This window comes from Biomphalaria glabrata, chromosome 4 (assembly GCF_947242115.1).
Source record: "Biomphalaria glabrata chromosome 4, xgBioGlab47.1, whole genome shotgun sequence".
Classification (NCBI taxonomy): domain Eukaryota; kingdom Metazoa; phylum Mollusca; class Gastropoda; family Planorbidae; genus Biomphalaria; species Biomphalaria glabrata.
This window is the reverse complement of record NC_074714.1, coordinates 25,620,368-25,647,856: the sequence shown is the minus strand read 5'-3', so window position 1 is coordinate 25,647,856 and position 27,489 is coordinate 25,620,368. Positions and strand designations below refer to the sequence as shown.

General features: G+C 40.3%; 2 protein-coding genes across 5 annotated transcripts in view; one reads left to right on the top strand and one right to left on the bottom strand.

Moving 5' to 3' along the window:
- Positions 1 to 27,489, bottom strand: part of LOC106068013 (metabotropic glutamate receptor-like) — a 287,096-nt gene that overhangs the window by 132,450 nt on the left and 127,157 nt on the right. The window lies entirely within an intron of this gene.
- Positions 1,423 to 13,087, top strand: LOC106052179 (cytochrome P450 3A29-like). Its single transcript, XM_056028026.1, has 4 exons — positions 1,423 to 1,537; positions 1,945 to 2,154; positions 9,367 to 10,270; positions 12,322 to 13,087. The coding sequence occupies exons 2-4, from the start codon at positions 1,967 to 1,969 to the stop codon at positions 12,856 to 12,858; spliced, it is 1,629 nt and encodes a 542-aa protein (XP_055884001.1). The 5' UTR covers positions 1,423 to 1,537; positions 1,945 to 1,966; the 3' UTR covers positions 12,859 to 13,087.

Sequence of the window (27,489 nt, the reverse complement as noted above, 5' to 3'; positions counted from 1 at the left end):
ATTACACAATTACGGCTAATGCATAATGCCGTTTTTATTAATAGCGCGTAGGATTGGCGTTTTCCATATTGATTGACACCCAAAAATGCCAATATTTTCTATATATTTCCGTATATTTTAAGGACTTTTTCGTATATTTTGCAATTTCTGGAGATTTCCAGGAGCTCCTGGTAAATCGACAGGAGGGCGCGGGAATTCTGTTTTAAGTTATAAAATGGTTTAATTTAATAATTTATACACCTTGAATTAGCGCGGGTTCCATGAAAGTGCGGATCCTTCGGTCGCATAGGTTGCAGTGGCCTGAGACCGGCCCTGCAAAATAGCGGCGTATGCTACGCCGCCGGTCGACTAGTATTTATATAGATCTATAAATATCTGTTACCGGTAAAGTTCGAAATCCGGCATTCATAGAAACAAGGTCAATGATCATCTAAAGGGGCATCAAGTCACCAACTAAAATACCAACTTTGATGGACACTTACTTAGTACTGCTTGTTTTGGCACTCCAGAGTAAACAGCACGCGGAAGAGCACTCGTGCGTACAGTGGATCTATTGAGTGATGGTGTAAACCTTGGCACGACTTCAGCAAAACTCTGTTAAGGAAGGACTGAGTCTATATTTAACTGGCTGCAGTCATTGTCTTAGACTTTGGCATCATCGACTTTATCATAAGACGTCATTAGCAATTTTAGTCAAACTCGTCCTTGAGGTGACTAGACTAGGACAAAATAGTATCGACCATGACCTTTTGTAATACGATTTGTCCGTGCGGGCCACGGCTAGGTAAATATGAGGAATTAATTATTTCATTAAAACCTAGTTGGAAGAGAGAAATGTAGACTATAGAACAGAAAAAACAAAAAAAAAACTAACCTGTTAGTTTGTAGCAATAATGAACATTAAAGTTATTCATCCTTTAAAAACTTTGAGTCTTCCATCTACCCTCCCCATACTGACACGCCCCTTCAGCTAAAATGCAATCATTCCCTTCTGCCAGCCAAACACAAGGGGTAGGGTTTGAATCCTGACCTATAGCAAAGTATACCTGTTTTTTTTTTCTGTAGCACAACTATTTTGTATGTACTCTAAGACTTTAAAAGTTCCCCCCTTCCCGTCAAATAGTTACACACCCACTATTTCTGTTCTATGAGGACAACTAAAATATACACATTAGTTAAGGACTCAGCTTTTTTTTTTTTTTTTTTTATTCTACATGGAGGGAAAGAAAGGTGAACTTCCTCTGGCATCTATTTGAATAGATGTGATCAAACTTCAAGTCTAAACAACAAACCAGATCTGTATTGTGTCCCAATCCCCCCCACCTCATTAGCCCACCCTCCTTAGCATGTTACACAATCCTGGCCCCGTGGTTTTGATACAAGCTCTGACACTCCACACTCCACCAGATTGTCTTATATAAATACTTGAAAATATCTTCAGATCATGCCAGCCTAGTGGAATAAAACAAAATCAGACAGGCGCAAAACACAGACTCGATCACAACACTTTAAATATTCATCATATTCAGACCGCCAGGTAATTTATCGTCCGATTAATTATAATAATAATAATTATTAATCATTTATGTATATAATAAAGTCAGTTATTTCAAAAAAAAAAATCTTCTTTCATAATAAAAAGACTTTTAGTAATAGAGTTATAATTAACTTCTATTTAAAATAAAATTGGCCGTTTTTAAACTGTAGTTCATATTCCAATATTAATTTGATTTAAAACGAGAGTCTCTGTATTTAAAATTAGAAGATTATTTTAAAAAAAAAGACCTCTAGAACTTGAGTCGTGTTGTCTAGTGCTGTCTTTATTTGACTGTCTCTTCGCTTGTTGTTTCTTTAAGAGATGTGTTACATATCTAGAAGTACAAAGTAATCCATCATTGAAAGCTAGTGTAACGCATTCCTCAATGTTTCTTTTTTTTTTAACAGTCTGTGCCAAGTAGAGTGACCAATGGCTACTTCATTGGATACTCAAGACTCTCCAGGGGTTAGTGCATATGTCACCTATTTCCTCGCTGCGGTCATCGGTCTGCTGGTCTTCTACTACTATAAAAAAATGACCCAAGGAGACGAGTGGATAAGACTTGGGGTCAAATGTCCGAGATTGTCTCCGTTCTTTTTCTTTGGAGAGGATTTCAGGTTGGTAACCATAGCAACACAATGGCGACTGGGCTCAACAAACCCTATTGATGGCTCGTTATGCTATTAGTAGTATTGTTGTCATGTACGTGCAATCAAGAGTTACTGCTCTTATCTGGTTCTGACTAGAATCAAGATTTGTATTGGCCCTGGGGATGGAGGGGGGGGGGGCATTTCAATATGACTCCGAGACGCCGTCACAGACTAATGAACAAACAAAAGTACCGATTAACGAACAAACTAAAACACTAGAATACTAACGAACAGTCTAACAAACTTTTTTGGAAAAACTAAAAATGGATTTATATGAACCAAATAAAAATTACATGATTTAAAACATTTTCTCAGTACATTTGATCATCATCATCATCATAAAACTATATTAGAGTGAGGGCTTGAGAGGCTCAAATCCTCTCTTGCAAAAGCCCTGGACAGAAACCCTGATGTCTTGCGTAGTGCATAAATGTCGCCATACAGGTCGAGAATTTTGGGTTTCCCAGACCTGTCAAGACGGAGATCAGCAAGTCTGGGGCAGTCAAACAGAATATGAGGCACGGTTTCCTCTTCTTCCCCGCAGCGGGGGCACCGTGAATCAAAATTTGGCCATAGCCGCGAGAAATATGAGCCAACAGGACAGTGGCCTGTCCTGCACTGTGCTATAATAGCTTGCTCAGGCCTGGACAGCCTCTACCACGGGGAAGTGCGGTCAGGGCGCCTCATGCGCTCCCAGACTTCACAGGCTTTTTGGGACTTGTCCCAGCACTCAAACCACTTTTCCATTTCTGTTTTTTCTATTATAGCCTGGGCTTGATGAAAGCTTACAGACCGATCAGTGGGTGGAATTTGCCCTCCCTGGTGGGCCAAAGAGTCTGCAATTGTGTTGCCAGTCACACCTATGTGACTCGGTACCCACTGCATTATTACAGGGGTGCCATAGCGTTGTTTAATGTTATGTGAAGCCATGATGACAATGTTGATATTGGGGGGCCATGGTCGGGCTTTGCAAAGCCTGTAGTACAGATTTTGAGTCAGTGACCACAACAATCTGTGTTGCCCTCAAATGTTTCTCGCCGAGTTGAGAGTCAATGACTTTTAAGGCTTCACAGACTGCCATGGTCTCCGCATCAAAACTGCAAACACTACCACATGGTCCAAAGATTTTGACTGTGTAAGAGCCAAGAAAGTCGATGTAGGCTCCATAGCCTGCTCTTCCATAATCTATTGATGCCGACCCATCAGTGTATGCAAAAATAGCACTGGGCTTGAAGGTATTAATGGTCTCCAGAGCTAGGATTTGATTAGATGAACGGCTTTGCTTAGTGGCATTAGGGTCTACTAATTTCAAGCGTATGTCTGGGGTCGTTGGGCGACACCAAGGGGGAAGGGGATGAAAGCGTTGAATGTTTTGTCGGTTGGTGGAGAGGCCAGCTTCATCAGATAGTCTAGTGGCATGATGCATAAAAGACTGCATCTGGATACGTCTTCTGCATCTCCAACCATCCACTAGTTTTCTAGCTGGGAGGTATTCATCCAGCCTTTTATACCGCTCATAGCAGGTCAGTACTGACCTTTCCCTCCTAAGGTTTAGTGGACCTATATTAGCCATTATTTCAGCCGCATTTACTGGACTAGTCCTATAGGTTCCACAGACAAATCTTAGTGCTTGGGACTGTATTTTATCAAGTTGTTCAAGAGCTGTCCTAGAGCCATAAATTTGCACAGGTAGGCTGTAGTCTATCTGTGATCGGACTGCTCCTAAATACAGGGATCGGAGCATGTCTGCTCGGGCTCTCCACTTCGTGGATGCCAGCTTACGCACAATGCAAAGTTTCCCTGAGGCCTTTCTAACAACATCCTGGATGTGCTCACACATTTTTAGTTTGCGATCTAAAGTTACACCAAGGTACTTGGGTAAGCTTTTCCATGCTGAGAGCCACTCCGTTGAGGGAGAGCTGGAAAGGTTGCCCGAGAATGCCAGTCCCGAGCGTGAACAGAGAATAGACCGTCTTGGAGGTGTTTATTTCTAGCCTCCATTTTTTGTGTGTATGAGCAGAGCGTATGGAGATCTTCTTGTAGCACTTTTTGTATGGAGGTTGCGCTCCTTCCGAATTTCCAAAGGACAATATCATCAGCATATAGCAGCTTTTGGCATTTTAGCTGAGCCGGTAGGTCATTTATGAAGGCCGTGAAAAGGGCGCATGACAGGACGGAGCCCTGGGGGAGGCCGTGCTCGAGGGTCATTTCCCCTGAGACATCTCCGTACATCCTTGTTCTTATTGTACGCTCTTGTAGAAAGTCTCTAATCCAGTAATATATCCATCCCCGCACCCCACACGGCTCTTATCTTATGAAGCAAACCAGGCCGTCATACTTTATCATATGCCTGTTTTAAGTCAATGAAGACTGCGTATGTGCTTTCGGTCCTTTGGAATCCATCTGCTACGCTCTGCACAAAGATGTTGACTTGGTCTATAGCGGACATTCCAGCCCTGAAACCAGCCTGTTCTGGAGCTATAAGACAGACACTCTCAAGGTACCAAACCAGACTCTCATTTACCATTTTTTCAGCCATCTTTCCCACACAAGATGTGAGTGAGATGGGCCTGTAGCTCTCAGCAGTGGAAGCATCTTTTCCCTTTTTTTGGTATAGGAATAATGGTGGCAGGTTTCAAGGCCAAGAGCACGGCCCTTCCTTTCCCCCCTACATGCTTAAGCATTTCGGGGGTGATACCATCCGGCCCGGGAGCCTTTTTAAGCTGGCATTTCCTTATGGCAGCATTAAGCTCGCCTATCGAGAAGGGGGAGTTCATCGTTCCCTCAGCACTTTCAGTCTGTGGTTCCTTTCGGTCTTTATTTTCATCAGCTTTGCGAGCTTTATCAATGGCTTTGGACATTGGGGACTTCTTGGCAGCCTTGTTGATCTTAGCAAAATATTTGTTCAACAAGGTGGCAATTTTCTTCTTCGATGAAATGGTTACCCCACTGGGTGAAGATAATGGGGTTGCTGTTTTCGTACGCCCAGCATTTTCGAGATTTCTCAGAAGACTCCAAGCCTTAGAGCTATCCCTTAGGTTTAACCTTGCACAGGTGTTGGTCCAAGGTTCTCGTTTTTCCCTGTTAACAGACGTTTTGACTAGTAGCCTGAGTCTGTTGTATTTCTGCCTGAGTGTTGGATTGTTTGGGTTCTTTTGGACCTTTTTGTATGACCTTTTCCGAGCCATAACAAGTTTGTTGATTTCAGCCGTCCAAAAGTTTTTGAATTTTTTACAAGGGTAAGTTCGAGGAATAATCTTTTTAGCCATGCCCAGGATAGCTATTGTTATTTGACGGTACACAAGGTCGACAGAGCTAGACTCTACATGGATTTTTTCAAGGGCATTGCCAACAGCTGTCTCGTATCCTTTCCAATTAGCCTTACTATAGCACCACTTTCGTGGTTCTTTAGTGGTCTTGGTGTTCATTTTAGAAAGAGTGGCAGTCAGTAATATTGGAAGGTGGTCACTACCAATATCGCCTAGTACTTGATAAGTTATGACAGATTCCAAGTTAGCAGAGACTAAAGAAAGATATGGTTATGATAGTGAACCATTGCTAGCATGCAGAAGAGTCGGAGGAAAGTGTTTATTTTGCAAAAGAAAAAGGTTAGTAGAATTGCACAGGTCATGAACTTTTTTACCAGACTGATCAGTGTCATCATAGCCCCAGGAAGGTGAATGGGCATTTAGATCTCCAGCTATGATAGTGTCTACAGTTGTTGTTTCTCTGACATCTAAAGCTAGTTCTTGTTTTGGTGGATTATAAACATTGATGCACTTGAAGCGTCTATTATTTTTCCAAATTTCTAATACCAAAGTGTCTGTCCTCCCCTGACTCAAGTCTGTGGACACTTTCTTGGCGACCAGAGCATTAGTCACCAATGTAACCAGGCCTCGGCAATCCCCACAGGAGCAGCGGAAAACATAGTACCCTGGTATTGAGACACTTCTTTTTTCACCTATCAGACATTCTTGCAGTAAGGCAACATCCACACACTCTTTGTGGAGCAGGTTAGTTATTTCAAGTGTCTTTGGAATAAGTCCTCGGACGTTACATTGAAGGACTTTGAAAGTTTTAGCATCAGATTTGGAAATTTGGGGATCATGTTGCTTTATCTTTCGTTAGGGTCTGCTCAGACCCGCTTTTCTTTGTAATTTTACTCGACATTGGTATGGGTTCCTCCAGGGGGAGGAGATTTGGGTTGCTCCTTAGAGCGAGCAGTGAAAAACAGTCCAGACATGAACATTGAACTATGAATCTATCGAAAGATCAGTTAATTCAACCACTCGCTCGTATGGGCAGGGTTTAATCCACGAAGGTGGAGTGAGGCATGAGACCTTTTTTTAAAGCCACAAGTTTAGGGCCCGCAAATTTCGAAGGCTTGACCCTCTACTAGTCTCCAGGGCGGCGGCTGATCAGTTCAGCATTTGCTAAAGCCCCGACAGATACAAATCCTTACCCCAGACGAGCGTGCAGGGGTTATGTCGATCAGAGCGTAGCATTACCCAGACCTCACCAGCAGAACTCTGCACCAGGAGAGCATGAGAGCCTGCTAGGAAAGTTGGGGCTCCCGCAACGTTAGCCTTTTTCAGACCACCCTGAGAGCAAAGGGTGGAGTTACTCCAGTACATTTGATATCAGTACATAGCTTGTTATTCACTTTTTTTTTTCTCTTTTTAATTGCTAACTAATTGGAGAAAGATCTGCAGACGAATAAAATATCTGCCAATAAAACCAAACATTGTAGGAAAATATTTTCTGTATTCAGATTTTTTAATTTAAAATTTGTTAAAAGTGAATAAGTTTCATTAAAACACTTTTTCAGAATATGGGTCCTCTTTCTTTTACCCCTCAACTCAAGAAAACATAAAGTAACTATAACAGACGCCAAAGTAGCAGTGAGATTAATCACAAATGAATATTAACAGTTGAATAAAGTTACACTTTAGTGAAGTCACTCAATTTAGAGACATTTCAGCCATAAGACAGTAAACACATCGATTTCAAATATAAAAACAAATTCTAATGAAATACCCTGAAAGAATAAAAAAATAAAAGAGATATTACTTATTGGTATATGCTAGAACGAATTCGTTTTATTGCCTTTTCTTTCCTAGTGCCATAGAGCATGGAACGGGTTGCCTGAATCAGTCAGAAAACCAAAGACTTATTAAAATAGAAGTCTCTATTTAACATGGACGATAAGAACGTCTGAATAATGTACGATATGCGATCGAGTTGTTTGTAGACTGCTTGCCAACATTGTACAGATTTCAAGTTACACAAACTGTTTGTATAAAACTTTGTATTGACACGCCGTTACTTTGAGATTTCCAATTGAAACTATTATTCGAAATCGCGTTCCGAATCGCGAGTATTGTGCTGTTTATTTGAAGCAACTTATTTTTTTTTTGTGTGTACTTAAAATGTAATTTGTTTTTAAATACACATACACCATTTTAAAGAATATTTGGAAAAGAATGTTCTCTAACATCTAGCGAATGCACAGATAGGATGGCACACGGAAACAAACTCTAAAATATAATTCAAATGTTTTTATTATTGATCACATGAAGTTAAGTTTAAAAAAAAATTATATTTGTGTTTATATTTTCTAGCTTAAACGTTACAAAATGTAACTATCGTTAATATTATGTTCCGATTTATCTGGAATTCTCTTTTTCCTCTCACTATATATACAAATATCAGGAACTATGTATTATACATACTTAAAACTATTACGATGTTACGGAAGAAAAATTAAAGGTTAATCGAAATTTCAATAGCTTTCATTAGTTTTGTTTTTTATATTAACATGAAGGACAGACAGACTGACAGACAAAACGCACAAAAATGCGGCTATAATTCTCTTTAGATGAATTTTATTAGAACTCAGTGCACCAATGTCTATGAACCCTCGTTAAATCTCTCGTGTTAATAAAGACATTTTTTGTACTAGCCCAGTTGGACGTAATGGATTTTTTTTCCTTTGACGTCATATGAATTAATTCTTAAAATGTAATGCTAAAAACAATTTGGTTTACCAATGTCTATGAACCCTCGAAAACTGGCTCGTATTGATGAAGACATTTTTAGTCTAAGTAGGCCGTGTGACGTAGTTGATTTTTTTCCTTTGACGTCATATGAAATTAACTCTTTAAATGAAATGTTAAAACAACTCAGTAAAGTAATGTTTATTAAACCTCGTTATCTGACACGTATTTTAAAAAGACATAAAAGCTACATTTAGATCTCATTTAGATTTTTAAAACTAGAGCTAGATTTTTTACAGTATATCTAGATTTTTTAAACTAGATCTATATTTGTATTATAATTAAAATCATTGTGGATTCTAGATCTAGAATTTCTAGTCTAGTTTAGAATGATATAGATTAGATCAAGATACAGAATTTCAATTTCAACATCCGAAACATGTACAACAGAAAAAAAATTACAACGGCAAATGAATCTTTGAAACATTACTTTTGACAATCAAAATAAAATCACGTCTTGAATATTCCTTGCGAATAGGCGGATCCGACAAGGATCAGACGGGGGCCGCCTCTGAGTTTGTAGGATAACACAAACTCTCTTAGTAATCTTGTTTTTATTTCTGTTTCTCTGTCTCTCTTTATACATTTCTTCTTTCGATGAAGTTTCTCCCTTTATTTGACAATGACAACCTCCAAGCTGGTGACCTCTCTACGCCACTCTTCTATCAAACAAATCACTAGCTTCTAGAGACAAATGTTGGAGATTCCCCAGAATTCCCCAGAAACAAGATGACCAAGATGACCAACACAAATGACATTTTTTTTTCAAATCAGTTTTTCTAACAATTTTTGTAATCTTGTAAATTTTAGATATTTAAAAATAAAGAAAACAATAAAAAAAAAAAAAAAAAAAAAAAAACTTCTATTAATTATTATTCAATGATTTTCTTCTATCATTGGTTCAAAAACTTAATGACGCATTGAAGTGAGATATTGTTTTTCTCGATTCATGGGTCATCATGACATGTTTTCTGGAATGAATTTCTAAAAGAACTGAACGTTAATTAATCGATTGATAATATAATCAATAAAAGTAAAATGAATTAATAATGTCCTGTACATGTGACTTTTAAAAACCTATTTTCTCATGACTATATCATTGCCTGATTTGTCTTTCTTTCAGAAAGTCGATGAGTAGTCTGTTGGACCAATATGGCGACACTTTTGGAACCAGAAGTCGCTTTGGAGTCTCTTTGTTTACGACCAACTTTGACCTCTTACGTCACATTTTTATCAAGGACTTTAACAACTTCGTGGACAGAGGAAGCGACATAGTCTCCCATTCTCCCTTCGCTGAATCGCTTTTCTTTGCCAAGGGCAGCAACTGGCGTAGACATCGGCAGATCATCTCCCCTACCTTCACTTCCGGGAAGCTGAAACTCATTGCCAAAATTATCGAGAAATCCGCAGAAAACTTGACCAGTCATCTGGAGAGATTTGCCAAGAACGGAGAAACAGTCCCGATCAAGGAGACCACTGGCCGGTTCACATGTGAAGTCATCGCCAAGACTGGATTTGGTCTGGACGTTTCTTTCATAGATGAGAAAGAATCTGAGTTTGTGGATCACGCCAAGAAGTTCTTGTATAACGCACATGGACTCGGTCGCTTCATCGTTCAACTCTTGTTCTTCATTCACCCGACAGCTTTCAAACTTTGTAACAAAGTCTTCCGAAACACGCAGCTCTTTGACCCCGTCAGTCTCCGCTCCAACGAATACTTCCGAACAGTCCTTAACACGACCGTGGCTCAGAGAAGGGAGACAAGGAGACAAGGGGAGAGAAAGCGACACGTTGACTTCCTGGACTTGTTGCTAGCGGCCAATGAAGCCGTGAAGTCTGGCCACTTGGAGACAGCCACTGAGGAGGAGGACACAGCGGTGTCATGGAAGTCCAAAAAGGCGTTAAAGGAACTGACGGACGAAGAGATTTTGGGTCACTCTATGTTGATTATATTCGCTGGACAGGAGACTACTGCTACTGCCCTTCAGATGTGTTTGTACTCCCTAGCTTGCCATCAAGACATACAGGTAGTATTTGCTTGTGTTAATAACCAATACTATTGGACTTCAAAGACAAGTTCAGACATAAGGAAAGTAAGATAAGAGGATACATTATTTAGACATAAAGAAACTAAGATAAGCTACTTTTCAAACATAAAGAAACTAAGATTAACTACTTTTCAGGCATAAGGAAACAAAGATAAGCTACTTTTCAGACATAAGGAAATTATAATCAGCTACTTTTTCAGACATAAAGAAAGTAAGATAAGCTACTTTTTATACATAAGGAAACTAAGATTAACTACTTTAAAGGCATAAGGAAAGTAAGACAGGCTACTTTTCAGACATAAGGAAAGTAAGATAAGCTACGTTTTCAGACATAAAGAAACTAAGATTAGCTACTTTTCAGACATAGGCAACTAAGATAAGCTACTTTTCAGACATAAGGAACCTAAGATAAGCTACTTTTTCAGACATAAGGAAAGTAAGATAATCTACTTTTCAGACATAAGGAAACTAAGATAACCTACTTTTTCAGACATAAGGAAACTAAAATAGGCAATTTTTTTCAGACTTAAGGAAAGTAGTTCATGTCTTTAAAAGCTTAGATCTAGATTTAAAGAGGGTCTGAAACAGACAGCCTGATGAAGAAAATACATCTGAACAACTTAGCTTCAGACGTGGCTGACACTGAAACAAGGGGGGGGGGGAAGTAAAATTGATCTACTCCCCACATTTAGAGCTGGAGAAGCTTTAATATAGTGGGTTGTGCATTTGTCTCTGTGTGTGTATGAGAGGGAGTAACATAGAGAATTTTTTTTCACAATAATAGTACACCGGATGTGATGCCAACTAAGCTGTTTCTTTGCTAAATATCAATATCCAATTAATGTTGGCGTCATTTCGGGCTCGGCTCTATACAAAGGAGGCTCAGCAAACTGAAAGCTCGGAATTTAATAAAAATTATAACTGTCTCGATGACTTGAGATGTTTGATTCATTCAGACCATCAGAACAGTTTCTACTTGCTAGTCATTACTCTCAATTACGTTGTGAAATTTCAATCGATTTCTAACAACGCGATACGAGTTTGTTGTCCGTCGTCGCCGTCCTCCATCTTGAATGCTTTTCTTGACATTCTTATAGATTACCCCTCCCCCATCTCTTCCCGTAAGTTGTCTTTTTATTCCTGTCTTCCTTAATCTCTTGTAAGTGCACTAGAGCTAAGAGACGCTTGGACAAAGTCGATTACTGGGATGGGGTTCGTTACAGTCCCATACAAAATAGAAGGAATAACCTTTCTATTATAATGTAATGTCAATAGTAGATCTAAGTAGCAGTGACCTATTGACACATGACTGCATAATGATAGTTTCATACAACGTTTGTTTGACTTATCATGCTGTAAATCTCCCAGTGAATACAAAAGACTATTTTAACGAGTTCTAAAAATTCTGCCATTCATTTTGGCAATAATGAAACGGAATGAAAAGGAGTCACAAGTCTAGACAGGGGATAAGGGGCTCACAGCTTCGTATTCTGAGCTAGTTCTCTGTGTTCAAACAGACAGAGGGTAAGGGGCTCACAGCTTCGTATTCTGAGCTAGTTCTCTGTGTTCAAACAGACAGAGGGTAAGGGGTTCACAGCTTCGTATTCTGAGCTAGTTCACTATGTTCAATGGCAGAGAGAAAAGGTTTATATCCCAATAAATGAGCCAGTTTTAAAGTAAAACATGTCACATACGCTTTTGAGATTTCTCCAATTTAGAATTGTAATTCTTCCATTCAAAGCAATTGTTTACTTCTAATGTACTAATGGAACAAACACCTCAAAGAGTAATGTTCAATGTTCATTGTAATGTTCAATGCTCAACAATGATGTGTCTTTAAAAGTTGTAGACATTTTCTTGTTATGACAGACTGCACAATAAAGTTACTTTATATCTCGCATGACAGACTGCACAATAAAGTTACTTTATATCTCGCATGACAGACTGCACAATTAAGGTACATTACATCTCACATGACAGACTGCACAATTAAGGTACATTACATCTCACATTATCCGTTTTGTCCCCAGGACACAGTGTACCAGGAGATCATGTCCAAAGTCAAGTCTGTGCCTCCGAGTCCAGATGAACTGACCAGCCTGACGTACACAGAGTGTGTCCTGAACGAAACATTACGCATGTATCCTCCAGTTCCCATTGTGACCAGGAAGGCCAAAGAGACAAAGACTTACAATGGAGTGACCATACCCAAAGGAGCAATAGTCCAAGTTCCATTCTTCTACATCCTGATGGACCCCAAGGTCTGGCCTGAGCCAGACAAGTTCAGGCCAGAAAGATTTTTCCCTGAGGAGGTTGAAAAGAGAGATCCGATGGCCTTTGTCTGCTTTGGCCACGGGCCAAGAATTTGTCTTGGCATGAGGTTGGCCTACCTTGAACTGAAAGAGGCTTTGGTTTACATCGTCAGAAAATTGAAAGTCGTCCTGAATGACCAGACGGAACCAAAGAGGGACGTGGCCAAAGTCGAATTCACGCCACAAGGCCTTCTGACTCCTGCTAAGCCTATTCGTCTGGCTTTTGAGTTAAGAGAAAACGCAACCAATAATTAAGTCATGCAACGAATGCAGTTTATGATGTGAAGACATTCCTTCTACAGTAACATTTACATAAAAAGCAAAAGAGCTGGACAGTCATTCTCCAGCAATATTTATAAACTGGACAGTGGTCTCGCAATGTTTTATTTAATACATGGAAACTTGTTCTCACGTTTAAAACATTGCTATGTGGGCGTCTAAGGATTAAAGAAATCTATGGAGAAAACAAAGTTGTTATTACATTTATTCGCTTATTTGTTTCGTAAAGCATTCGGCGTTTTTATAGAGCTTATATCAACTCTGTCTGTCTATCTGATAAAAAGTTTGTACAGGTTATTTCTCCGATACCCAATCTCGGATCAAGCTGAAATTTTGCACAATTATTTCTTTTACCTGACAACACAAGAATCAATTTCAAAAATTCCAATTAGTTAATTAACTAATGGGAATTAATTATAATTAATCTTGAACAAGGGAAAGAAATTGTACTTGACTGAGGGGGTGGTATAAACTGAATTAGTTGCCTTTACAGATCCACAGATCTCCCTTTGTCCCCCTACCCCCATCTTCCCAAAGAAGTGATAGGAGTGTTAGGCCTAGTCCGAAATCTAAAAGCGGGAAATAGTGGTACAAATATTTCTAAACGCACAGATTTATTGTTTTTGGTCAAGATTTACTACTAATTTCATACATGACTGATTCAAACTAATTGATACAATGACACTTTCTTGAAGCTTTTTTTAAAAGTATTTTTTATGTTTTATCGTTAATGTGTTGAGTTTGGAGTGTGTCTTCACGCTTGCTACGTATTTATACAAATATGTTTGAATCATAAAATTAGACTAAGTAAGAGAGAGAGAGAGAGAAAGAGAGAGAAAGAGAGAGAGAGAGAGAGAATGGGGAAAAAGAGGTAGAACGATTGTAAAAAGAAATAAAAAATATAGTAATGTAGATATAGAGCTAAAATTCAAATTAATACTAAATACTAAAAATAAATGTATGGCTTGTTTGTTTAGAAATTAAAATCTGTCAACTTCAAACAAAAACGCTCTGCAGCGACTAGATGAATGTAACGAATTGAGAAAGAAATCTAGTGCACGTCAATGCAGAGTGAATGGAGGGACAATTATGAATCGTGCTGGAAGCACCTCAGAAATAGAATAAGTTCAATGCTAAAATATCTCTCAAGCTTACAACTGAACAGATCTACAAAGTTTTAGTGTGACATCTTCAAATTAGTGTTCAGAGATGATTGGTAAAGTGGACTCGTTGGAGCTAGCCGACAATATAAGCACAATGTCGACTCGTTGGAGCTAGCCGACAATATAAGCACAATGTCGACTCGTTGGAGCTAGCTGACAATATAAGCACAATGTTGACTCGTTGGAGCTAGCTGACAATATAAGCACAATGTTGACTCGTTGGAGCTAGCTGACAATATAAGCACAATGTTGACTCGTTGGAGCTAGCTGACAATATAAGCACAATGTTAACTCGTTGGAGCTAGCTGACACTGGAAGCACAATGTTGACTCGTTGGAGCTAGCTGACAATATAAGCACAATGTTGACTCGTTGGAGCTAGCTGACAATATAAGCACAATGTCGACTCGTTCGAGTTAGCTGCAGCAGAAGCACAATGTTGACTCGTTGGAGCTAGCTGACAATATAAGCACAATGTCGACTCGTTCGAGTTAGCTGCAGCAGAAGCAAAATGTCGACTCGTTCGAGCTAGCTGCAGCAGAAGAAAATTTGTCGACTCGTTCGAGCTAGCTGCAGCAGAAGCAAAATGTCGACTCCTTCGAGCTAGCTGCAGCAGAAGAAAAATGTCGACTCGTTCGAGCTAGCTGCAGCAGAAGCAAAATGTCGACTCGTTCGAGCTAGCTGCAGCAGAAGCAAAATGTCGACTCGTTGGAGCTAGCTGCAGCAGAAGCACAATGTCGACTCGTTCGAGTTAGCTGCAGCAGAAGCAAAATGTCGACTCGTTCGAGCTAGCTGCAGCAGAAGCAAAATGTCGACTCGTTCGAGCTAGCTGCAGCAGAAGCAAAATGTCGACTCGTTCGAGCTAGCTGCAGCAGAAGCAAAATGTCGACTCGTTCGAGCTAGCTGCAGCAGAAGCAAAATGTCGACTCGTTCGAGCTAGCTGCAGCAGAAGCACAATGTCGACTCCTTCGAGCTAGCCTCAGCAGAAGCAAAATGTCGACTCGTTCGAGCTAGCTGCAGCAGAAGCAAAATGTCGACTCGTTGGAGCTAGCTGCAGCAGAAGCACAATGTCGACTCGTTCGAGTTAGCTGCAGCAGAAGCAAAAAGTCGACTCGTTCGAGCTAGCTGCAGCAGAAGCACAATGTCGACTCGTTCGAGCTAGCTGCAGCAGAAGCACAATGTCGACTCGTTCGAGCTAGCTGCAGCAGAAGCAAAAAGTCGACTCCTTCGAGCTATCTGCAGCAGAAGCAAAAAGTCGACTCGTTCGAGCTAGCTGCAGCAGAAGCACAATGTCGACTCCTTCGAGCTAGCTGCAGCAGAAGCAAAATGTCGACTCGTTCGAGCTAGCTGCAGCAGAAGCAAAATGTCGACTCCTTCGAACTAGCTGCAGCAGAAGCAAAATGTCGACTCCTTCGAGCTAGCTGCAGCAGAAGAAAAATGTCGACTCGTTCGAGCTAGCTGCAGCAGAAGCAAAATGTCGACTCGTTCGAGCTAGCTGCAGCAGAAGCAAAATGTCGACTCGTTCGAGCTAGCTGCAGCAGAAGCAAAATGTCGACTCGTTCGAGCTAGCTGCAGCAGAAGCAAAATGTCGACTCGTTCGAGCTAGCTGCAGCAGAAGCAAAATGTCGACTCGTTCGAGCTAGCTGCAGCAGAAGCAAAATGTCGACTCGTTCGAGCTAGCTGCAGCAGAAGCAAAATGTCGACTCGTTCGAGCTAGCTGCAGCAGAAGCAAAATGTCGACTCGTTCGAGCTAGCTGCAGCAGAAGCAAAATGTCGACTCGTTCGAGCTAGCTGCAGCAGAAGCAAAATGTCGACTCGTTCGAGCTAGCTGCAGCAAAAGCAAAATGTCGACTCGTTCGAGCTAGCTGCAGCAGAAGCAAAATGTCGACTCGTTCGAACTAGCTGCAGCAGAAGCAAAATGTCGACTCCTTCGAGCTAGCTGCAGCAGAAGAAAAATGTCGACTCGTTCGAGCTAGCTGCAGCAGAAGCAAAATGTCGACTCGTTCGAACTAGCTGCAGCAGAAGAAAAATGTCGACTCGTTCGAGCTAGCTGCAGCAGAAGCAAAATGTCGACTCGTTCGAGCTAGCTGCAGCAGAAGCAAAATGTCGACTCGTTCGAGCTAGCTGCAGCAGAAGCACAATGTCGACTCGTTCGAGTTAGCTGCAGCAGAAGCAAAATGTCGACTCGTTCGAGCTAGCTGCAGCAGAAGCAAAATGTCGACTCGTTCGAGCTAGCTGCAGCAGAAGCAAAATGTCGACTCGTTCGAGCTAGCTGCAGCAGAAGCAAAATGTCGACTCGTTCGAGCTAGCTGCAGCAGAAGCAAAATGTCGACTCGTTCGAGCTAGCTGCAGCAGAAGCAAAATGTCGACTCCTTCGAGCTAGCCTCAGCAGAAGCAAAAAGTCGACTCGTTCGAGCTAGCTGCAGCAGAAGCACAATGTCGACTCTATCGAGCTAGCTGCAGCAGAAGAAAAATGTCGACTCGTTCGAGCTAGCTGCAGCAGAAGCAAAATGTCGACTCGTTCGAGCTAGCTGCAGCAGAAGCAAAATGTCGACTCGTTCGAGCTAGCTGCAGCAGAAGCACAATGTCGACTCGTTCGAGTTAGCTGCAGCAGAAGCAAAAAGTCGACTCGTTCGAGCTATCTGCAGCAGAAGCAAAAAGTCGACTCCTTCGAGCTAGCTGCAGCAGAAGCAAAATGTCGACTCGTTGGAGCTAGCTGCAGCAGAAGCAAAATGTCGACTCGTTCGAGCTAGCTGCAGCAGAAGCAAAATGTTGACTCGTTCGAGCTAGCTGCAGCAGAAGCAAAATGTCGACTCGTTCGAGCTAGCTGCAGCAGAAGCAAAATGTCGACTCGTTCGAGCTAGCTGCAGCAGAAGCACAATGTCGACTCGTTCGAGTTAGCTGCAGCAGAAGCAAAATGTCGACTCGTTCGAGCTAGCTGCAGCAGAAGCAAAAAGTCGACTCCTTCGAGCTAGCTGCAGCAGAAGCAAAATGTCGACTCGTTGGAGCTAGCTGCAGCAGAAGCAAAATGTCGACTCGTTCGAGTTAGCTGCAGCAGAAGCAAAATGTCGACTCGTTCGAGCTAGCTGCAGCAGAAGCAAAAAGTCGACTCTTTCGAGCTAGCTGCAGCAGAAGCAAAATGTCGACTCGTTGGAGCTAGCTGCAGCAGAAGCAAAATGTCGACTCGTTCGAGCTAGCTGCAGCAGAAGCAAAATGTCGACTCGTTCGAGCTAGCTGCAGCAGAAGCACAATGTCGACTCGTTCGAGTTAGCTGCAGCAGAAGCAAAATGTCGACTCGTTCGAGCTAGCTGCAGCAGAAGCAAAAAGTCGACTCCTTCGAGCTAGCTGCAGCAGAAGCAAAATGTCGACTCGTTGGAGCTAGCTGCAGCAGAAGCAAAATGTCGACTCGTTCGAGCTAGCTGCAGCAGAAGCAAAATGTCGACTCGTTCGAGCTAGCTGCAGCAGAAGAAAAAAGTCGACTCCTTCGAGCTATCTGCAGCAGAAGCAAAAAGTCGACTCGTTCGAGCTAACTGCAGCAGAAGCACAATGTCGACTCCTTCGAGCTAGCTGCAGCAGAAGCAAAAAGTCGACTCCTTCGAGCTAGCTGCAGCAGAAGCAAAAATTCGACTCGTTCGAGCTAGCTGCAGCAGAAGCACAATGTCGACTCGTTCGAGTTAGCTGCAGCAGAAGCACAATGTCGACTCCTTCGAGTTAGCTGCAGCAGAAGCAAAATGTCGACTCGTTCGAGCTAGCTGCAGCAGAAGCAAAAAGTCGACTCCTTCGAGCTAGCTGCAGCAGAAGAAAAATGTCGACTCGTTCGAGCTAGCTGCAGCAGAAGCAAAATGTCGACTCGTTCGAGCTAGCTGCAGCAGAAGCAAAATGTCGACTCGTTCGAGCTAGCTGCAGCAGAAGCAAAATGTCGACTCGTTCGAGCTAGCTGCAGCAGAAGCAAAATGTCGACTCGTTCGAGCTAGCTGCAGCAGAAGCAAAATGTCGACTCGTTCGAGCTAGCTGCAGCAAAAGCAAAATGTCGACTCGTTCGAGCTAGCTGCAGCAGAAGCAAAATGTCGACTCCTTCGAGCTAGCCTCAGCAGAAGCAAAATGTCGACTCGTTCGAACTAGCTGCAGCAGAAGCAAAATGTCGACTCCTTCGAGCTAGCTGCAGCAGAAGAAAAATGTCGACTCGTTCGAGCTAGCTGCAGCAGAAGCAAAATGTCGACTCGTTCGAACTAGCTGCAGCAGAAGAAAAATGTCGACTCGTTCGAGCTAGCTGCAGCAGAAGCAAAATGTCGACTCGTTCGAGCTAGCTGCAGCAGAAGCAAAATGTCGACTCGTTCGAGCTAGCTGCAGCAGAAGCACAATGTCGACTCGTTCGAGTTAGCTGCAGCAGAAGCAAAATGTCGACTCGTTCGAGCTAGCTGCAGCAGAAGCAAAATGTCGACTCGTTCGAGCTAGCTGCAGCAGAAGCAAAATGTCGACTCGTTCGAGCTAGCTGCAGCAGAAGCAAAATGTCGACTCGTTCGAGCTAGCTGCAGCAGAAGCAAAATGTCGACTCGTTCGAGCTAGCTGCAGCAGAAGCAAAATGTCGACTCCTTCGAGCTAGCCTCAGCAGAAGCAAAAAGTCGACTCGTTCGAGCTAGCTGCAGCAGAAGCACAATGTCGACTCTATCGAGCTAGCTGCAGCAGAAGAAAAATGTCGACTCGTTCGAGCTAGCTGCAGCAGAAGCAAAATGTCGACTCGTTCGAGCTAGCTGCAGCAGAAGCAAAATGTCGACTCGTTCGAGCTAGCTGCAGCAGAAGCACAATGTCGACTCGTTCGAGTTAGCTGCAGCAGAAGCAAAAAGTCGACTCGTTCGAGCTATCTGCAGCAGAAGCAAAAAGTCGACTCCTTCGAGCTAGCTGCAGCAGAAGCAAAATGTCGACTCGTTGGAGCTAGCTGCAGCAGAAGCAAAATGTCGACTCGTTCGAGCTAGCTGCAGCAGAAGCAAAATGTTGACTCGTTCGAGCTAGCTGCAGCAGAAGCAAAATGTCGACTCGTTCGAGCTAGCTGCAGCAGAAGCAAAATGTCGACTCGTTCGAGCTAGCTGCAGCAGAAGCACAATGTCGACTCGTTCGAGTTAGCTGCAGCAGAAGCAAAATGTCGACTCGTTCGAGCTAGCTGCAGCAGAAGCAAAAAGTCGACTCCTTCGAGCTAGCTGCAGCAGAAGCAAAATGTCGACTCGTTGGAGCTAGCTGCAGCAGAAGCAAAATGTCGACTCGTTCGAGTTAGCTGCAGCAGAAGCAAAATGTCGACTCGTTCGAGCTAGCTGCAGCAGAAGCAAAAAGTCGACTCTTTCGAGCTAGCTGCAGCAGAAGCAAAATGTCGACTCGTTGGAGCTAGCTGCAGCAGAAGCAAAATGTCGACTCGTTCGAGCTAGCTGCAGCAGAAGCAAAATGTCGACTCGTTCGAGCTAGCTGCAGCAGAAGCACAATGTCGACTCGTTCGAGTTAGCTGCAGCAGAAGCAAAATGTCGACTCGTTCGAGCTAGCTGCAGCAGAAGCAAAAAGTCGACTCCTTCGAGCTAGCTGCAGCAGAAGCAAAATGTCGACTCGTTGGAGCTAGCTGCAGCAGAAGCAAAATGTCGACTCGTTCGAGCTAGCTGCAGCAGAAGCAAAATGTCGACTCGTTCGAGCTAGCTGCAGCAGAAGAAAAAAGTCGACTCCTTCGAGCTATCTGCAGCAGAAGCAAAAAGTCGACTCGTTCGAGCTAACTGCAGCAGAAGCACAATGTCGACTCCTTCGAGCTAGCTGCAGCAGAAGCAAAAAGTCGACTCCTTCGAGCTAGCTGCAGCAGAAGCAAAAATTCGACTCGTTCGAGCTAGCTGCAGCAGAAGCACAATGTCGACTCGTTCGAGTTAGCTGCAGCAGAAGCACAATGTCGACTCCTTCGAGTTAGCTGCAGCAGAAGCACAATGTTGACTATGCCAGGTAATCAATACCGTTCTAACACATATCTAATGTGTCGGTATCTCGTAATGACCCAATGAAATTGTTTGCTCAAGAATTCTGTCTCCGTAGTTGCATGCACATGACTAGAGTGTGGAGTATTGAATGAACTTACATAGCTTGCTGTTGAGAGCTATGTTGAACATATTTTGTTTTGGATCTATCTAAACATGGTCAGGACATAGAATTAGAGCTGAACGTAGTTTTAGGAAGTGTCTGAAAATAGATTATACCATTTTTTGAATCTGAAACATACTCAAACATATTCTCTTTTCTAAACATATTCTCTTTTCTAAACATATTCTCTTTTCTAAATATTTTATCTTTTCTAAACATATTATCTTTTCTAAACATATTCTCTTTTCTAACATATTCTCTTTTCTAAACATATTCTCTTTTCTAAATATTTTCTCTTTTTTTTTCTAAACATATTCTCTTTTCTAAACATATTCTCTTTTCTAACATATTCTCTTTTCTAAATATTTTCTCTTTTTTTCTAAACATATTCTCTTTTCTAAACATATTCTCTTTTCTAACATATTCTTTTTTCTAAATATTTTCTCTTTTCTAAACATATTCTCTTTTCTAAACATATTCTCTTTTCTAACATATTCTCTTTTCTAAATATTTTCTCTTTTTTCTAAACATATTCTCTTTTCTAAACATATTCTCTTTTCTAAATATTTTCTCTTTTCTAAACATATTCTCTTTTCTAAATATTTTCTCTTTTTTTCTAAACATATTCTCTTTTTTAACATATTCTCTTTTCTAAATATTTTCTCTTTTTTTCTAAACATATTCTCTTTTCTAAACATATTCTCTTTTCTAAACATTTTCTCTTTTCTAAACATATTCTCTTTTCTAAACATATTTTCTTTTTTACACACTTTTCTAATTTATTCTCTTTTCTAACAGATTCTCTCTTTCCACCATATTCTCCCCTCTCCTACTCTAACATTATTTCTCATGTAACATTCTCTGAAGTGAAATAGGCTGTGTGAGTGCAGCATGGCAGAGCTAATAGATCTGAGCTGAAGTAGGCCTTCTTGTCTTTTTCTAACCAGCTCTCTATTGTCTTCTAACAGAATGGACTCATGTATTTTAGATAGTGAACACTATCACTCAACTTTGAATTGGACCACCAATGTCTGAGTTGGTCCTTGAGTAGCAAACATTTCAGAGAGCGCGTTGGATAGTTCTTTTTAATTCTCAAACTCTCCTTGACTACGTTTTTTTTTTGTCTATGTTTATTTGGAACAGTTGTCTTGTCTGAGCACACAAGACAAAGTCTTCTTTTCATTTTGAATATCATTTTAAATTGTGAAACATTTATTTTGTTATAATTGTTATGTTTCTAGAATTAACATGGAATAAAAAAAACTTTGTAAAAACAAAGCTTGTAGCAAAGCAAGAACCGCTAATTTCTGCAATTTACCTGAAAATTTCAGGATTTCCTCCATTTCTGCTATATAGAAGAAAAAATTAATTAATTGGTAATATCTGATTAACTGATTGGTTAATTTTTTGAATAGACTCGTGTCTGAATAATTCTGCCAAAGTTCAACTTGATCCAAGAACAGGAAGTGGGAGACAAACGTGTCAGAACGTAGTAAAGGGATTAAATCCATATATACAGCCACATCTCTCATTAAGTAGGCTATATTTTACTCTACTTATTTCAATATCAAGCAAAATAATTAATCACCAATAATTAATTAACTAATCGGTTAATGTTAAAAACTTTTTTTGAGTGATCCATGTCTTGAATGGTTCAATAAATAATTGATCCAGTTGGAAATGGGAGGAAAAAAATGTTCAGACATTGACAGACAGATGGAGAAGTTATTAGCTTTGTAAAAAAACAACAACATTTTGAAACACTATCAAGTCATACAGCCAGTAAATACAAAGATGTTTTCTAATACAAGTTCTTGTAATTGATTGGGTCTTCATGTATCTTGGTGCTACCATTGGGTCTTCATGTATCTTGGTGCTACCATTGGGTCTTCATGTATCTTGGTGCAACTTTTGGGTCTTCATGTATCTTGGTGCTACCATTGCGTCTTCATGTATCTTGGTGCATTTATTGGGTCTTCATGTATCTTGGTGCTACCATTAGGTCCTCATGTATCTTGATGCAACCATTGGGTCTTTATGTATCTTGGTGCTACCACTGGGTCTTCATGTATCTTGGTGCAACCATTGGGTCTTTATGTATCTTGGTGCTACCACTGGGTCTTCATGTATCTTGGTGCAATCATTGGGTCTTTATGTATCTTGGTGCTACCACTGGGTCTTCATGTATCTTGGTGCAACCATTGGGTCTTCATGTATCTTGGTGCTACCACTGGGTCTTCATGTATCTTGGTGCAACCATTGGGTCTTCATGTATCTTGGTGCTACCATTGCGTCTTCATGTATCTTGGTGCATTTATTGGGTCTTCATGTATCTTGGTGCTACCATTGGGTCTTCATGTATCTTGGTGCTACCACTGGGTCTTCATGTATCTTGGTGCAACTATTGGGTCTTCATGTATCTTGATGCTACCATTGGGTCTTCATGTATCTTGGTGCAACTATTGGGTCTTCATGTATCTTGGTGCTACCATTGGGTCTTCATGTATCTTGGTGCTATCATTGGGTCTTCATGTATCTTGGTGCAACCATTGGGTCTTCATGTATCTTGGTGCTACCATTGGGTCTTCGTGTATCTTGGTGCAACCATTGGGTCTTCATGTATCTTGGTGCTATCATTGGGTCTTCGTGTATCTTGGTGCAACCATTGGGTCTTCATGTATCTTGGTGCTATCATTGGGTCTTCATGTATCTTGGTGCTACCATTGGGTCTTCATGTATCTTGGTGCTACCATTGGGACTTCATGTATCTTGGTGCTACAATTGGGTCTTCATGTATCTTGGTGCTACCATTGGGTCTTCATGTATCTTGGTGCTACCATTGGGTCTTCATGTATCTTGGTGCTACCATTGGGACTTCATGTATCTTGGTGCTACAATTGGGTCTTCATGTATCTTGGTGCTACCATTGGGTCTTCATGTATCTTGGTGCTACCATTGGGTCTCTTCCAGTAGTCAGTCATTTTTTTGAGAAGTGTAAGCATTCTATATACAACTAAAAATGAATGGCGCTGCTTTGTTTTGCTCTCGGATGTAGTTACGGTAACACTGTTTATTACAACTTAGACTAATGCTTTTCATCTACCTTATTCTGAAACCAATAGCTGGTTTTTAATAGTCCGATAAGACTAATGTAAAAATTTAGTTACCAAATAAGACAGTCACAGACTAGTGTAACAAATTAATTGCCGAAAAGACAGTCGCTGACTAGTGTAACCAGACAGTTACGAAATAAGACAGTCATAGACTAATGTAACCTATTGTAAAATGAACTATAAGCAACATTAATTTATAAGCCATGAAGAAAACGAACTACTGTGATATTATTTAAATGAAGTCTCTAACTGAGCATAATTGTAAAAATTGCATGTAAAAAATCCATTCAAATCTAAAAGTGAACATCTACTGTGAAATGTTGGACATGTTTCGGATGTTTACTTCCTAGTTTAAACCTCGCTCAGGACGTCGGGGGATGGGAGCGGGCACGGTTTGAACATCGATAAATCTGAACGACAGACCAGCGCGCAAACAGCACGACCAGGCAGCCTTTTGAGAGATTATAATTTCTTCCTCCATTAATCCAGAGGTTAGGTGTATTTAACAAGTTATATACTGACTTACAGCCTCCTGTCTCAGACACACAAACTGCTTGAATCAGACACACAAACTGCTTGAATCAGACACACAAACTGCTTGAATCAGACACACAAACTGCTTGAATCAGACACACAAACTGCTTGAATCAGACACACAAACTGCTTGAATCAGACACACAAACTGCTTGAATCAGACACACAAACTGCTTGAATCAGACACACACACTGCTTGAATCAGACACACAAACTGCTTGAATCAGACACACACACTGCTTGAATCAGACACACAAACTGCTTGAATCAGACACACAAACTGCTTGAATCAGACACACAAACTGCTTGAATCAGACACACAAACTGCTTGAATCAGACACACAAACTGCTTGAGCACGTGATGAAGAAGAAAACAAAACGAGATAAGAACAAATATATTCTGAACGAATCTTTCACCAAATTATTTATTGATTTTTTCCCTTAAACAAATTTCACAAAACTTCAAAATCTCTCCTTCAAAAATCTATAATTTTGAAAAAGTATAAGGCTAAATCTAAATGATGTCAAATGCATCTTTTTAAACTGGATTCCCTCCAGCTCACAGACGTCTTGGCAGGGAGAAAAATAAAGCCTATTGGCTGAAAATATAGAAGAAAAAATATAATCTAAGGGAAAGAATTCATGGTGAAGGAGATTGTAATAAAATGACAGTGAAATTAGCTTTGTGATTGCCCCGAGCAATGCAAGAGATAGAAGGCTTGTTGTTTGTTTTATTAATATCTGAAAGGCTCAGGAAAGTATTGCTCAATCTGAACAAATCTGTATGGCATTGTCAGATGTATAAAACCGGGTATTTATAAGAAATCAATAATTGATAACTGAACATTTAGGTTAATATAGGACAAATGTTTGACTTTAATTACTAGTAATGGTGAATATTTGTATATATAGATATGTACGATGTTCATTATACAGAACATGACTGGTTGTCAAAACAGGTGTAGACTATACAGCCCAGTCCACAAAAGTGAGAGCCATATAATGGATTAATGGGATAAACGGATGGATGGGTATAAAATAATACCTTATACACCAAACGTGTTAGTATTACACTTTAAGTAAAAGTGAAGGCAAGAGAAAATCACGACGCTCTTTGAGCTCTTTTAAAAGAGAATATTACAAAATCTTTTACAATATATTAAATTATGGCTTTTATATAGCGCTACTTTCATGCTTATGGCATGCTCAGAGCGCTTTGGTCCAATCTCATTTGTGGACCAGTGGGAAGAGGGGGTATCTAGGAGAAGGTTTTTCCGTGCTGCCTTTAGGCGCTCAGTAAACACAACTCCGCGTGTCGAACCTCGAACCCCCTTCATAGGCAGCCAAGCCAAGTTCAAGCGTACTTAGCCTCTCGACCACGCTTACGAACCTTACCACTATTGCTAGCGACCCTTTAGGCCTCCATCCTCCGGTCCCATTGGGTGCATCTGTTTAAATGCAGACCTGGGTCATTATTGTATACAGTGGTTTCTGCTGTACCCAGAGTTTTAAGGGTTATGTCACATCGCCAGAAGTCTGTGTTTGTGCTTACTTTCTACAGCTCTATTCATATCTTTCTGCTGACAACACTGCGTACACTAGATGTGAACAGAGCAGAGTTCTAGAGCATTGATTGTTGCCCACTTGAAGACACAGATGTAAAAGGGCAAGAAATAGAGTGTTTTGTTACTTACGTTCCAAAGATACGTGGCTCACACTACGCCCACGCAGAGGTAATTGTCACCTATTGACATCCAGCAGTTCATGTGGCACACGGAACTGTCACATTGGACTGATAGGACAATAAAGTCTTGGAGTGGCAGTGAAGGTAGTTCATGTTTAGTTTCAGTTTCTAGTCAGTACAAAGCTGATATCAACTCACTCTGTCTGTCTGTCTGTCTGGTAAAAAGTGTGTACACGTTATTGCTCTTACATCTTTTCTCGGATCAAGTTGAAACTTCGCATAATGTTTCCATTGACATAGACAAGACATGAATCAATCAATAAAAAGAAAACAACTTGACAATTAATTATTTGGTTATTCATTATTTTATTTAATAGCTACAATGGAAACTAATATTTCAGTATTAATAGATATGGCTAAATTTGTTGGGTTTAGTCACCTTAAATAATTGTTAACGCTATTTCTTCCTCTCGCATTCTCCTATCAAGTTGATACTTTAAACAATTATTTAGTGTACCTAACTAAACTTGAATGAATAAACTAAAATATTTAATAATTCAATTAATTATTGGTAGTTAATTATCTTGTTTGATATCGAATAAGGGAAAAAACGTGTACATTATCGGGAGATTTAGTTGTAAGGACGGAGTTCTTCCCTTTAGATAAGCTTTTTTTAAAAGTTTTTTTTATTTATATTTTGCTTGTTACTTTTCTGATTAAATTCTTCTTTCCTTTTCTCATTCTTTTTCTTTATCTCCAGAACTTGAATGTCTTCTTGTCTCATTGCTTGCTTCTTTCTGACTTATTTACCCTAACCTTTTCACTAGACATCTTTCTGACTTATTTATCTAACCTTTTCACTAGACATCTTACTGACTTATTTACCTAACCTTTTCACTAGGCATCTTACTGACTTATTTACCTAACCTTTTCACTAGACATCTTTCTGACTTATTTACCTAACCTTTTCACTAGACATCTTTCTGACTTATTTACCTAACCTTTTCACTAGACATCTTTCTGACTTATTTACCTAACCTTTTCACTAGACATCTTACTGACTTATTTACCTTAACCTTTTCGCTAGACATCTTTCTGACTTATTTACCTAACCTTTTCACTAGACATCTTACTGACTTATTTACCTAACCTTTTCACTAGACATCTTTCTGACTTATTTACCCTAACCTTTTCACTAGACATCTTTCTGACTTATTTACCCTAACCTTTTCACTAGACATCTTTCTGACTTATTTACCTAACCTTTTCACTAGACATCTTTCTTGAAATACTTTCACTTCCCCACGTCTATTTTATCTCTCTCTCTCTCATTCTCTCTCTCTCTATCTTCATCTCTCTCTTTCTCTCCTCGTATCATACTTTCTTCTTGTAATGATTCTCACAATAATCTTGTAATTCTTGCTTTTATCTTGTAGTAATTTTTAGTTTCATCTTGTAGTGATTCCCAAGTTAATGTAACCCAAATTCATACAATCCAAATTTATACAACCCAAATTTATACAACCTAAATTCATAGAATCCACATTTATACAATCCAAATTCATATATTCCAAATTTATACAATCCAAATTCATACAATCCAAATTCATACAATCCAAATTCATACAGCCTAAGTTCCTGATGTAATGACATTTGTCTCTGTTTAAGCTTTTCTCTCTCTTATTAAGAGAATATTTCGGTGAAAACCTTTGTTCACTTTTCTGTTCACTTTTCTGTTCACTTTTCTGTTCACTTTTCTGTTCACTTTTCTGTTCACTTTTCTGTTCACTTTTCTGTTCACTTTTCTGTTCACTTTTCTGTTCACTTTTCTGTTCACTTTCTGTTCACTTTTCTGTTCACTTTTCTGTTCACTTTTCTGTTCACTTTTCTGTTCACTTTTCTGTTCACTTTTCTGTTCACTTTTCTGTTCACTTTTCTGTTCACTTTTCTGTTCACTTTCTGTTCACTTTTCTGTTCACTTTTCTGTTCACTTTTCTGTTCACTTTTCTGTT